Source organism: Kryptolebias marmoratus, linkage group LG3, assembly GCF_001649575.2.
Source record: "Kryptolebias marmoratus isolate JLee-2015 linkage group LG3, ASM164957v2, whole genome shotgun sequence".
NCBI classification, from domain to species: domain Eukaryota; kingdom Metazoa; phylum Chordata; class Actinopteri; order Cyprinodontiformes; family Rivulidae; genus Kryptolebias; species Kryptolebias marmoratus.
Genome location: NC_051432.1, coordinates 16,055,557 through 16,069,808, shown reverse-complemented (window position 1 = coordinate 16,069,808; position 14,252 = coordinate 16,055,557). Strand labels below are relative to the sequence as shown.

The window sequence follows — 14,252 nt, the reverse complement described above, 5'->3', positions numbered from 1 at the left end:
GCCTTTAGCTAGCCTTTTGTTGCTTTTAGCCAGCATTTTGCCACTTTTTGCTGTTATTTTGCTCCCTTCAGCCTTTAGCTAATATTTTGCTCCTTTTAGCTTGAACCGCCCAGCTTCAGCTCAGCGTTCCCTCTGCATTCCGTCATTGGTTCCGATCATCCCGCAGACTTGACTCACGGGATCTTCGGCTTTGACCACGATGTCGTGGACCGTCTGCCCCGAGTCTCGGTCAATGTCCTGGGCGACACACATCTCTCCGGTGTGCGGCTGGATTTGGAAGAGCGGGTGTTTCTCCTGGTTGTCAAAGCCATCGGACAGAGAGTAGAGCAGGGCCCCGAACTCCGGGCTGTCTGCGTCCGTGGCAACAACCTACAGCAAAGGCAGGAAGGAAGAAGTCGTCATCTAAACATATACTTTTTGTTTGTGTTTGTTTGTGTTTATTTTTCTGTGCCTGATAGTTGGTTGATCTCGTGCATTCTGGTGCCATGAGGGGATGACCCTCAGCCTTTTCCATTTACTCTTCTTGAGGATCATAACGCTCTTCCTGTTCCGTCAAAATAATAAAAACATAAAACAGTCTTGCAATAAGAGGGCGAGGACCGTCACCGCAGGGGGAGAACAGAATACTGTTCTGCCGGAGCTCCCTTTATGTCTGACTTTACAGTGAGACGGTTTTATTTTCCGGTCGTAAAGATGATAACGCCTCGGAGAAGGATGACCTCTGACCACAGGACGCTGCGCACAGATCAGGTCAAGGTTCGATCAGACGTGCGCTGCAGCACAAATCCAACCAGAAACCTGAGTTACTTCAACCAGCCGCGTGAGTCAGCGGGAAAAAACAGCGTCTGCATGATGAGGTCATCACTTTTCAGTCAAACATCCTTTACATTTTAACATGTTTATCGGCGCCGCTGAAGGCGAAGCGGCAGTAAGGGTGTTTGACCACATCTGAGTGTCTGTTTGTCTGTAGTGTTAGCAAAATATTTCATCAATCAGAGGATGGGTTTGAATGAAACTCCGAAAGTAATCACTGAATGCATGTCTACATTCAACTTTTGGACTAGCGAAAGCAAATCAACCTTATGAAACATAAAAATCACTACATTTCAGTCCATTTCACAAATATTAAGCTAAAATCTAGTGTGGTAGTAGCGGAGAGTCATCCTCAGCACAATATTTGAGCGCGATCGCAGCTCGAATTTAAGTATTTATAAGGTTTGACCAAAATGACTATCCTTCCGATCCTTCTCAGACGATTTTAGTTGAGAATTCTGCCATAAAAGGTGAGGGGTGATAAGCATTCCTTCAAGGCATTACAGACCTTTAATTGCTCGTTTTCTGACCACCTTTTTAACAAACTTTACTCTGTACTTTATATTGATTTATACAATAAATCAACTGATAGGACTACTGTCTTCATTTAAAACAAACAAACAAAAACACACTTAAGGGTCAGCGTGAAAACAACAGTTATATTAATACATTTTGTGTTTAGAGAAAAAGCTCAGTAAAAGAAAGCGTCTTTTGTAATGGTGTGTGTGTGTTAATGTTTCTGCCAGGCTGCAGGAGAGTGGCACGGAGCATCACGTCCGTCATACGAAGGCCACAAAGCGGAGCTGAGAAGGCTGCACGTCGTGCGCGTTCACAGGGAACACTGACGTCTTTGTGCGGACAGACTGGATGAAAACAGGCACTTTTGTCTGACAAGATAAATAATAGACACAGCAGGCAGAGAGCGCTGAGCAGGGCGGCGGGAGGAGGTTCTGAACGGGACAAGACTGCGGCCTTTCCAGGGCATGGGGGCCTCTTACTAATAATTATTCCAGAATTTCACAGAAAAACAGGACGATCTGAGAAAAAGCGAGCAATAAATATCTGACTGTGTTGTTTATCCACGAGCTGACAAACACATCAGAATAAGCAGAGAGGTTCCAGTTTGTTAAAAAGGTTTTTACCTGAACGATTTACCTAAAATGTATTTAAAGCAGTGAAACTTGTAGTAAAATTATTTGATGTCATCTTGTTCCGTTGGACGACCTATAAAACTCGCTGCCAACCACTTCCTCAATAAAACCAGAAGTAAATCATTTATGGAGTGTTTAGTGGATTTGTCAGAGTAAACAAAAAGGTGTTTCTGAAAGGAGAAACTGCTGCTGGGCCTTAAATCCATTTTTATTAGATTTTTTTTTATGTGAAGGTGATCAAAATATGAGAACCCAAACTGAAGCACGATTCTTAGCAGCTACAGCTCAGATCTTCTGAAGTGGGGTTTTAAGGAAAAGAGGTGACCATGTTATATCTTACCAGTTGCAGACAGCTCTTTGAACCACCTCAGTCTGCAGAAACTGAGTTGAACTCTGTCCGGACTGACGAGCTAACGGCTAGTCCGACCAAGTCCAAAGTGGATCTAACTCATTCAAAACAACTCCGACATCAAACACTGTCAGAGCATTTCATGCAGGAGCTGTTTGATAAACATGTTTATCACAGTGACGTTCACATTACACAATAATCTTAGGGGATATTTGCAAGTGCAATTGGCAGCAGCAGCTAGCTTTAGCACCTCCAGGGCAGCACGGGACACTTCCTGCAGGAATGTCGCAATATTTCCGCTAGAAAAACAGTGCAATGATAAAACGGATGGTGATGTAAAAGTTTATAAAATAGTGTTTGCATGAACTGTTAGCTCACAGGTGTCAAACTCTCATCCTTGGGGTGTGGGGGAGATAGGGGGTTACTATTCTGTGACGTGCTGAGGAAGGAAATCAGTCATTTGATGGTGTGTTGGAGCAAAAGAAAACAACTAAAACTGATAGGACATCAGCTACTGAAGAACTGGAGTTTGACACCCGTGCATGAGCTCATCCATGCCTGCAGACTGAGGTCAAAGGGCGATCTACAACTACTGAGATAATAATTATTACTGGTTCATATTAAATATACTTTCCAAAAACCTCTGTTTTAAAGGATCTAATCCTGTTTTTGAACCTTTCAGGATTTCCTGTCAGGTCCCTAAAAGGCCTCGGTCCTCAGAGTAATGCTCCTGTAGGAAAGATGGTTGTTGCAGACTGTTGAGTTAACTTTTCTCCTACGTACTTGTAAAAAGCAGCTTCCAACGTCACTGTGCTCTGGTATGGACACGTTGTACAGCTGCTGCTGGAACAGCGGCTCGTTGTCGTTGACATCCTCCACCAGCACTGTGACGGTCGCCGTGGAGGACAGAGCCGGGTCCCCTCTATCCGCTGCCACGACCAGGAACCACACCTCCACCTGGCGCTCTCTGTCCAGAGCTGCAGCCGTGGTGATCAGGCCTGACTCGGAGTCGACGCCGATCAGGTCGTCCTGCTGCGACTTCATGATGGAGTATCTGACGTCTGAGTTGACACCTTCATCTGTGTCCCGGGCCTGAACCTGGACGAGGGAACTCCCCACAGGAGCATCCTCGGCGATGCTTATGACGTAAACGTCTTTCTCAAAGACTGGGTGGCAGTCGTTGGTGTCAGACACCTTCAGGAGGAAAACCACCTCACTGCTCAGTGGAGGACTTCCTAAATCGGACGCTTGGACCTTTAGCTCGTAGAGGTCCTTCTCCTCCCTGTCCAGCTCTGAGTTTACACACAAGGCATACAGGAAGTCGTCTGTCTGCTTCAGGGTAAACTTCCCATCCCCTCCCTCCAGAGTAACAGCGACCTTCTCATCCTCAAAGTCCGGGTCTGACACAGAGATCCGAGCCACGTAATCGCCAACTGCAGCTGCCTCGGACACCGCCGCGTCTCCTGTCTCACTGAGGAAGAGCACGCTGATGGTGGGGCAGTTGTCGTTGACGTTCAGCACCCTGACCCCCACAAAGGTGCTGCTGAACTCGGGCTGAGCTCCGTTGTCCCTGGCGCTGATGATCAGCTCGTGAAACGGCTGAGCCTCGAAGTCGAGCTGCTTGTTCAGATGAACCAGTCCGGTGGTTCCGTTGATGGAGAACACATGGTCGGGGTCACTCTGCCGCCTGTTGATCTCATAGGTGACTCTGCCGTTGTCTCCCAGGTCACGGTCCGAGGCGTGCACCTGGCAGATGATGGAGCCCGTAGGAGCGTCCTCCCCCACTGAGACGTGGTACTCGGACTGGTTGAACACAGGCGGGTTGTCGTTCTCATCCAGGATGCGGACGTTCACCCGCAGGGTCCCCGTCTTGGCAGGGACCCCGCCGTCGAAGGCCTCTATTGTCAGAACGTAGAAGTCATGCGTTTCTCTGTCTACTCTCTGTTTCAGAACGAGATCCAGGCTGTGCTGGTTCTCAGATCCACTGCGGTAATCCAGCTGGAAGAGCTCACCCATCTGCATCTCGGTGACCCTGTAACCCCGAGTACCAAACTCACCCTCATCCAGGTCCTTGGCACCTTCGAGTTGAAACCGGCTCCCCAGTGGGCTTAACTCCGATATCTCCAACAGCACCTCCTCAGCGGGAAACACAGGTGAGTGGTCGTTCACGTCTTCCACCTCTATCCTCACCCTGATCATCTCTCCGGTGAGGGTGGCTGCCACAAACTCGTACCTGTCCCTGCTCTCCCGGTCCAGGACCACAGCCGTGGAGATGAGGCCCCTGTCCGCGTCTATCTCCAGGTCCCTGAACACGTACGAGTCTCTGCTCTCCGAGATGAAGAACCCGGTGCTGGGTTCGGCTAAAACCGCGCCCAGGTCCCCCACGATGGTCTTGGCGGGCAGGCCCTCTTTCACAGAGAGCGACAGGTTGAACACCTGTCCGAGAGAGCGCGCGCAAAGCAGCGCCAGGACGAGCGCGGACAGGGCGTTCTGGCGACCCATTCCTCCTTTACGCATGGCTCTGGTTCGCTGGCTTGAAGACCCTGAGGTCAGACCGCATCTCTCTGCATCAGAACCCGAACTCCTAGTCAGGTTTCAGAGCCATTTTTTTAATAAAACAAAAGCAGACAAATCCGGCATTTTAACGCGCAGGACGTGTTAAAATCTAAAAGCCCAAAAACCATTTAAATCCACTGGAGTCTCTCTCTCTCACACACACATACACACAACATGGCACCTCAAAGTGCCAAACGCGCACTGAACGCTCCTCCTCACAGTCAGAACCCTCCCTCCCTCACACACACACACACCACCGCGCTGATCGGCTCCATCTGTGGCCCTGATTAGTTTGGATGTAATTAGGCCGACAGATTACTTCTAATGTAGGCCAGGTGGCGCATCACGTCTGACCTGCTGAAGATCAAAATGAGCCGGGGAGCAAAGAGGGCGGCTGTAAGAACAAGAGCAGAGATTTAAACTGGCCTGAAGTGGCTCAAATGATCAAACACGAAGGAGATTAATGAGTCCTCAGCTCAAAAAGTGTTGGAATGGCTCCCTCTGCTGGCGACAGAAGAAAAGTGCAACACTCAAAAGTCTCCCTGCAGTCTTCAACCTGTACAATTAATACAATAAAATAATAATTAAAAAATCTCTGTGGTTTTTTTGTGCTGTAGTCTTGCTCTGACTTTAAAGCAAAGTGCAGTTAGATTAAGGTCAAATTTATTTATAAACAAACAACTTCCATGATTTTTAATCCCTGTTGACCCAGTTAAAGCCACCTGGGATTAAAAGCCAAAACAAAGAAGTGTGTTTAAGCTAAGACCTTAAAAAGTTTTCAAGGGTCCAAGTATCTCTGACATGAAGAGGCAGAGTAATTACACAATGTGGCAAATTTTCTGCACCAAAGGAGCAAAGAAAACGGTTCTTGCTTCAGGAACATCCAAATGTGTGAACCCCTTGATTTGTGAGTTAATTCTCCTGTAACAAATACAAAATGTGTTGTGAAATTTAGAAAGTACCTAACATCAGCAGAGCTTTACAATAAATGTACAAAATATAAAATAAAAGGTGTTTATTCTTTTTATTTTATTGGAGCTGTCCGTAACAACCAACTCAAACACCAAAAATCCTCCAAGAGGACCCTGAATCTGAGCAGAGCTTCAATTTAAAAACAAAACTGTGGTTTCCTTTTCTTGAAGTGGAAAAATAGTTTCATTTTTCATTCTTCTCCCAGAGAGACTTTTGGAAAAAAGGTATTTTAATAAAACGCTGAAAAAACATCAGAAACAAGCTCAAAAATAAACCCACAAGCTCCTCCAGTTAAAACTGGATCGAGTCAATAAAAGAAAACATTCTGCTTTTCTGCGTTTGTGCAAACAGTACGAATTCCATGGCTCTTTAATTCTTTTATAAGAACGCTGAAATACGGCTGTGATTAAAAATGGAGACTTATTAATGACTGGATCAAACAGTGAGGTGTTCTCCTGCCGACCTCACAGGCGATCAGGTTTCTGAGCTTCATGCCGTGGATCAAGGCTGGAAATCTTACAGCAGCACAGCCACCGACAGATCCCCGGGTGAGTGCAGAAAGACACGATTACAAAAACCATGTATAGAAATGATGCTGTCTTTATTAAAATGGAGCAAAATAAACCTCACATTCCAAGTCGGAACAAAGGGAAATGTTTGCTTTTAAGTCTGTACAGCTAGCCGTGCTATTAAAGCAACACAAAATAGATTTTCTCTCCTGTTGGTGGAGCAGACAGACAACGAGTCCTCAGAGAGGAGGAATCATCGAGACGTTCCCGGCAGTTCAGAGTGGCAGCTTTACAGAACCGACGTCGTACAGCGAGGACTGCAAACGCTTTTAAAAAAAAATAATAAAGCTCGAACAAATAAAACCTGCTGGGTGTGAGGAGAGCAGAAACTGACAGGAATACAAACAAAAAGAAAGAAGAAATTTCAGAATCTTTTTCTCTTGAGGATTTCTGGCTTCCAGTTGACTGGGTGGGTCTCTTCGGTCTAAAAGAAAGAAAACAACGCGGTTAACTCATCGCCTCGTTACCCGGAGAGCCACACGGAGGCGCATTTCAACTCACGGCCATGTCGTCCTCCTTGTAAACCTTGATGGTCTTGTCGGCCTCGGCGGTGATCAGTCGGCTCTCCGAGTTGTCGAACACGCAGGCGAAGATGCCCGACTCGCTGTCCAGGGATCCGGGCTGCACAGCTGCGTGAATCCGCTGGAAGTTGTAGCCCGTCCTCCAGTCCCACATGTGCATGGTTCCATTGTCGGCTGCAGCGACACGAACGCAACAGAGAACGAGCTCAATGTCCGTCTGATCGAACACGCGAGGCGGAGAGAAACAGAAAAACAAGCTATGAGACGCGTTGTTTTACCTCCAGACACCAACACGCCGTCAGAGTTAACAGCAAGAGTGTTGATGATGGCGTTATGACCCGACAGATTCTGGATGAAGTTGCCGTCTGGGAACCGCCACTGCTTGATGTTATCAGCTGATCCTGATGCAAACGTGTATCTGCAGCACAAGAACAAAATCTCAGGGATTATATAATTACTACAATCCAGGTGTAATCCTGTTTGTCCTGCTGCTTTGGATAAGTTTGTACAGAAATGACTCTTAAATGTAGTTTTCTTTGTGTCGTTTGTCTGGAAGGGTGGACTCACTGTCTGGGGTGCAGCACCAGAGTTCGGACAGACTTCTTGTGGTTTGTCAGAGTTGCTCTGGTTTTCCCAGCGATCAGGTCCCACAGTCTGATGGTTGCATCGTGGCTGCCTGGAAACAAAAAACAACAATCACTTATAAGTCAACAATTAATAACGAGAGATAACCCGTAGGTTTCAACTTTACAGTAAATGCCGTCTTCTTAATGAGTATTTTGAAGTTACCAGTGATGATTTGTGGCTCTGCTGCCTGACACCTGACCGTAGCCACGGTGTTGGTGTGACCGGTAAGTGTGTGCACGTTGGCTTTTGTCCTGATGTCCCACACCTGAAACAGGAGGAAATCCAGTCAGTAAGGACTTAAAATGACAAAGATGAAACTAGTTTCACGACTGAAGGATAATCTCATGATAACGTACACCACTGTAATTACCACCTGCCGTGTGGTTCAACTGAAACCATCATTTTCATGGTGATAAGAGATATTTGAACTGAAGAGCACATCCTTAGCTCAGCTCAAAGCAGACAGATTTGGATGTTAACTGATATTACTGTAATGTGAGGGCGAGCCTGTTTAAGGCTCAGGAAAATCTGATTTTATGAGACCCGTATGGCTCTTACAAGTCTTTTAACTGACATTAAAATTAAGAAGTCCTCATGAAGCCGACAATGTTTTGTCACAACGATGTGTTGGGCTTGGCTAATGATCTTCTTTCTGACATTTCCTTTTCAGGGATCGCTACAGCGAGTCATCCTCCTCCATCTAACTCTGTCTTCTGTGTCCTCTGTCCTCCCTCCAAGTCCCTCCATGTCCGCTCTAACAGGGCAGGTCTGGCAGCGTAATCCAAGTCATTTATTTTAACACAACTCGAGCTCAGAGCTCACCCTCGCTGAGGCGTCTCTGCTGCACGTCACGAGCACGTCGATGGCTGGATGCAGATCCAAATCGTACACAGCACTGAGGTGTCCGTGGTAGTGCCTGATTACCTAAAAAGACAAACGGATACCGTCAAAATACCACAACTAGGACAAAAATAACCAAAATAATATTCTTGCATTTAATGAGATGTGAAAATGACTCGAACAGCTTATTTGAAGAGTGTACCTTGTTGTACTCCAGATCCCAACATTTGACCTGCTTATCCTCTCCACAGGAGAAGAGGTAGGGGCTGCGGCTGCTCACCGCCACGCCTCGGACCGTGCTGATGTGTCCGGTCAGAGACAGCTTGAGTTTTCCACTCGCCAGGTCCCAGATCTGTAGAGACAAACAGCCTCTGGGTTATCTCAGGATCACAGCAGAAACTTTCCTCATCAACTGTTTCTTCAAGTGCCACCATGATGTGACCGTGAAACCTTTAGATACCAAAAAAGAGACTTTTTTTTAAAATTACATGACAGTCTGACAGAAACAGTCGCTGTTACTGGTACTGCATTAATGCTGCCATTCTGTGACAGCTACACCCTCACAAATATAATAACTTAAAAAGTACAAATGTGTTCTGGGCAAAAAAAGCAGGAAGGAATCAAGAGCAGGTCTGAACAGAATAAATACAGACACGATTTACTGACACAAGTGAGGTCAAATTCAAACTTTAAAAAGGTGCTAAGAATTTGTGTTGTTTTTTGGGCTATGAATCAAACCTGTGTGAAGTAACTTTAACCAGCTGATAAAGACGATAGGAGGCAGTTTGAAGTGATAAAAGACTTATTTTGTCATCAAGATGTTGTTCCCACAATCAAAAAGAAGTGTTTATGCTCAGAACAAACTGGGTTTTAAACTAAAAACTAATCAACTGTGGAGAAAAATGAATAAATATCTGGTTTTACTTTTAACTTTACATGAATAACTAAAACATAACCGATGGTACCAGATAGATGCAACACCTCTCACCTTTATAGTTCTGTCAGCAGAGCCCGTGACAAACCACTGATTTCCAGGCTCCACAGCAATAGATCTCACCCAGCCCAGGTGACCACTGATGACCTGTCAGATCACATTTATTACAGGTAAATACCACAGGACGCACGGTCCTGGTACAAGCTCCACTCTTTATTCATGCACTGACAACAAACGAAAGATAACTTGTGACGTGGTTTATAGATACCCGAAACAGTTTCCACGGAGGATGCCACTGAGGTTTGGGCATCGTCGGAGCTCTCCTCATGAGGGCTGAATTTCTGGTGCCACTTCCATCGATGAGCGACTAAATAAAAAACACATTAAAAGAGATATTTATTGTAATTTTTAGAATGTGAGGTTGTGTGAATGGGCAGTCAGTGTCTTATCAGCAGCCATCAGTCTGTCTGAAGAATGAGAATTTATTTGTGATGAGCAAATTAACGCTAACCAACACTCAGAATAAAGACAATGTTTTTGTCTTCTGGAACAACTGAAATGTCAAAAAGATTTACAGCTCTTCCATAAATACGTGGTTAAACGAACAAAGTTAAACTGGTAACTGAACAGCTGCATCAGTACAGAAATACACATCATAATCTTTAGCTTTACTGTGTATTTTCACTCTGCTTCACTTGTTTCAGACAGCTTTACAGGCTAAGATTGTAAAAGAAATCAACCAGAAATCTAAATATATATTTTCTGTATTCTGTTAGTTATAGTTTATACAAAAAAATGGGCTGAAATCCCAATCAGCAGGTCAGGTGTTTACAACCACTGGAAGTCAGTAACTGCCCCGTCTCTAGTCTGCATGTTACAAATAAACAGAGTGCTCTCCGACTGTTGTCTACTGCAGATAAGATACTAACCGCTCATACGTATTTCACACAACCCCCACTTTAAAAGAAACAAACAACCCTTTTGTTTATCAGCTGCACACTTCTTCCAGAAAAACAAATAAACGATGCCATCGGGTGACTGTGGGCATACACTGTGACCTACCACTGCAGTGGACTGAGGGTGAACTCTTTCTGCTCCTCCAGCGTGTCGATGGATCTCTGCAACGCTGGCTGCAGTGCGGCTGGCGTCCTGCCTGGAGGCGAACGACAGAGAAGACATCTCTGAATAAGCGAATCCAGTTCTCTTCAACGTAGGCTTTTATCTCAAATTCTTGCCAAAGATTCAGTATTCCCAGAAAAGTTCACCTTGCTTGCGACGGTGGTAAAGCCAGCGCCATGGAGTGCACGCCTGCCTCGCTGGGATTCCTGTGCATCTTTGTGTCGGCTGTCAGTGCCAGTCCTGTTGAGTGAAAGTTGCTGCTATTAGCTCCGAAGCAATGGCAACTCGGCTTACTGTGACAGACGAAACATTTTAGTCTTGGAAAAAGAAATAGTACCTACCAGGTCCAGAGGGATAAGCATGTGTCCCTGTAATCAGGTATTCAGGGTCATCACCTAAAATAAAATTGTCCAAAATGGAAAATAAAGAATTTTTAGCACAAACATTGATAAAAAAAGACCACCACATAAAAAAATGTTCTCTTCCTTTCATCATGGCTCTACTGGTTGAGTGTTAACCAACTCAGGGTTACACACGTCAGTTTCCTGCTTACCTGGATGTGTGTAGCTTTGCTGGCCGTCAGGAAAATGTGAGACTCGATCTTTCCCCTCTTTCAAAATGGGAATGTGTAAAACTGGACCGTACTCTACCTTTAGTTTTACACCCATCTTCAGTTTATGGCTGCAGACACAGAAGAGAATAAAGGGTTTGTATCCAACAAAAGATTATGTTACAAGCTGAGGATGTCACCATTGCATGAATGATGGGCCATTATATTTCAGGTACCATGCTTTCACGTTCTGCATGTTAATAATGCATTTGGTCAACCCAACGGACTCACACTGGCCTTGATCCTCACACAGATGATAGTGATATCAGAAGAGAAAATGAGGAAAATTTGGCTTTACTGCATCAATAATAATAATCCATTATTTTGAACATCTATATGTTACTTTTTAGCATAATACTAATGTTACGAAAGATTAACTTAAGTTTAGTTGATTTTTTATTAAAATAGATGATTAACATAGTTTAGATGTCTCCTAATATATAATATTATATTTATCATTAAAAAATACCTGCAGCAATAAAATAAATTTAACATTTCAAAAGCTAAATATTGTGTCAGAACCACTAATCTTAAGTAAAAGTTGTATCATAATAAAAGTCAAAACTAATAAATCCTTAAGGAGAAATATTTGTTTGACAATTAATCTTCAGCTTTAAATGTGTTATCATGATAACTATCCTGACTGTGGTTTGCAGTCATATTTAGAAACTTTTATTTGACAAGGTGGAACTGGATATAACCTGGGCTGGTTCTATTTTTTATAAGATTCAGACAACCTCTACTTAAAATGGAAGCTTTTATCACTCTAATAACTTTTACTAGCTTTCCTTTCTGAACTCATATTAAAGTCATAAAAACTACAGCTTGCCCATACGTCAGTTAGCCATATGTGTAAATATTTTAAAGAATATATTAACACCCAGGCAGGAGATGCAGATTGGGGTCTGCCTGATTTACCTTTCTTCATCCTGAGAGACGCCCTTAGCATGGTCGGACACAAACATGTCGTGGGTCCTTTTGAGAGACCTGAAGACCAGCGTGTGGACCGAGTGCTTCTGGACATCCTGTAAGAGGTGATAATTGTCCTTTAATATAGCGAACCAAACAGTCTTCACAAAATACCCCTACTTTTTTAAAGTGTACAAACAGAAAAACAATAAACGTGTTAGCTATCCGGTAAATAGTCAGGCCCCTACAGTGTTTCGCATCCTCTTAGCGCGAGTAAAGTCAAACAAAATTCAATAATAAAATCTAAACAAAGTCTTACCTCCGTCATTGTGGGGAATAAATTACTGATAGTAATCAAAAGTAAAAGAAATAGACTATTCTTTCAATGACTACAACTTGGAAGCGATCAAAAGACGTACAAATACAACCACCGCTAAAACCCAGACGACACAGATGACCCGGATGTAAAAAATAAAAAAGACGTCAGAAACTCATCAGCGCCACCTGTCGGTCAGGAGGAGACAGCGTCACTTTTTTACATTGTAATTTTCTGCGCTCTATTGTACTCATTAATATAATAAGAAAAAAACAAACATTATTTTTAATGTTATAACCTATAGCATTTTAATTTGCACCGAGCTCTATAATGAACTTTGTTGAAGCAGTGTGTAGTTTTACTGTGTGGTGGAATTTACTGAATAAGCAAACAATCCTGATATTTGGTCATTTAAATGAACTAACTGATTTTTAAATTATATATAACTGCAAATATGGTGAGAACAGTGTTAGCAACACGTTTTTGTTTTAAAGTCAGGAGAGTCACTGGCTGTATAAATGAATCTCCTAGTTCTATGCAAGTCTTTTTTATCAAATTTGGCACAGAAATCTGTTCAACATCAGGTGGAGTTTGGACTCCACAGGAGGTTTCTGAGGGGAGTGTGTGATGTATTGGAACAAATACTTCTAGATCAAAACTCAGAGCAAATAAATGTTGTAATTTGTGGCACAAAATGTTCTTTGTTTTTTGTTCGTGGTGTTCTGTAAATTCTTACAACATAATGTCTGAAAAAGCTCCTTGAGAAATCAGGCACACAGTGGTGAAAAGTGAAGCATAAAATAATTTGAATGGACTTAATCTAGGATGAGCTATTGAGCACAAACCTGAGATTTGAATATGCATTTGGTATTGATATTGATAAGATGAGATGAGTAAAGAACCCATGTGAACAGGGGCCCTCATAGGTGGGCCTATTGCTCTCCCCAAAATATGGCAAATGGTAAATGGCTTGCACTTGTATAGTGCTTTATTTGGTCCAAGGATCCCAAAGTGCTTCACACTACAATCATTCACCCATTCATTCACACATTCATACACTGATGGCGGTAAGCTACATTGTAGCCACAGCTGCCCTGAGGCGGGCTGACAGAAGTCAGACTGCCATCACACCGGCGCCACCGAGCCCTCTGACCACCACCAGTAGGAAGAGCAGCTGAAGTGTCTTGCCCAAGGACACAACGGCTGAGACTGACGGAGCGGGGGCTCAAACCGGCAACCCTCTGGTTACAGGACGAACCTTTACCTCCTGACACTTCGTGTCCCTTTGATGAAGGACATGAGGTCTGAAACACTTAGCGTTCCAAGCTTCTCGGGATTCATATAGGGTTCCTCCAGAATTATTTCTCTCTAGCTGCTCAGAGCCAAACAAAATCCTAAATAGTGCAAAGAGCTCCTTAATTCAATGCCACAGGCATCACACAAATCATTGTCATGGGGTCCCATCACCATTTTGTGGCGGTTGAGCAGGTCATGCCCAGTTAGAAGTCCAACCAGTGTATTAATAGTTTTCCTTGTCAGGGCAACGAGAGCTTTCCTGAACCTGAGGTTTGGGCCTTTAATCAGTTCCTGTGCCTGTCTGCAGTCCATCAGCTCCCTGCAGCCGTTTGAGTGTTGACGTCTAATCCAGGTCTAAAGGCTGTTGAAATACCTACAACAGGCTCTGGTCCTTCAAAGTGGACCTGGCTGCCAGCTTTTGCAAGGTAGCAATTTATTACCATTAATACCAGTATGTCCTGGTACCCATTTAGCAGTAGCACTGTTATCTTGCCCCACTTGATTGACTGCTTCAGGACACTCCCAAACCAGAGAGGATGTGAAGTGTGGCCCTTGAAGAGCTCTAAAAGCAGCTTTGGTATCTGTCAGAGTAAAAATTTCCCTCTGTGAACATCAGAGGTCTCATTTGAATTTTAAGCACAAATAATTAAATTTTCCCAACATGTGCTTA

General features: G+C 44.0%; 2 protein-coding genes across 2 annotated transcripts in view; both read right to left on the bottom strand.

The window, feature by feature from the left end:
- Window positions 1-5,158, bottom strand: part of dchs2 (dachsous cadherin-related 2) — a 28,790-nt gene extending 23,632 nt beyond the window's left edge. Inside the window, exons 1-2 of the mRNA XM_017422498.3 lie at window positions 3,097-5,158; window positions 178-369 (exon numbers count right to left, since the gene is read on the bottom strand). Coding sequence (XP_017277987.1) covers window positions 178-369; window positions 3,097-4,830 — 1,926 coding nt within the window. The 5' untranslated portion in view covers window positions 4,831-5,158. The remainder of the gene's footprint in view (window positions 1-177; window positions 370-3,096) is intronic.
- A 1,261-nt stretch (window positions 5,159-6,419) lies between these two features.
- Window positions 6,420-12,449, bottom strand: plrg1 (pleiotropic regulator 1). Its single transcript, XM_017412277.3, has 15 exons — window positions 12,290-12,449; window positions 11,980-12,086; window positions 11,005-11,132; window positions 10,793-10,846; window positions 10,598-10,691; window positions 10,395-10,485; window positions 9,601-9,699; window positions 9,387-9,479; window positions 8,601-8,750; window positions 8,381-8,482; window positions 7,721-7,823; window positions 7,499-7,607; window positions 7,210-7,349; window positions 6,912-7,105; window positions 6,420-6,834 (listed from the first exon to the last, which is right to left on the bottom strand). The coding sequence occupies exons 1-15, from the start codon at window positions 12,296-12,298 to the stop codon at window positions 6,775-6,777; spliced, it is 1,533 nt and encodes a 510-aa protein (XP_017267766.1). The 5' UTR covers window positions 12,299-12,449; the 3' UTR covers window positions 6,420-6,774.
- Between the last annotated feature and the right edge of the window lie 1,803 nt (window positions 12,450-14,252).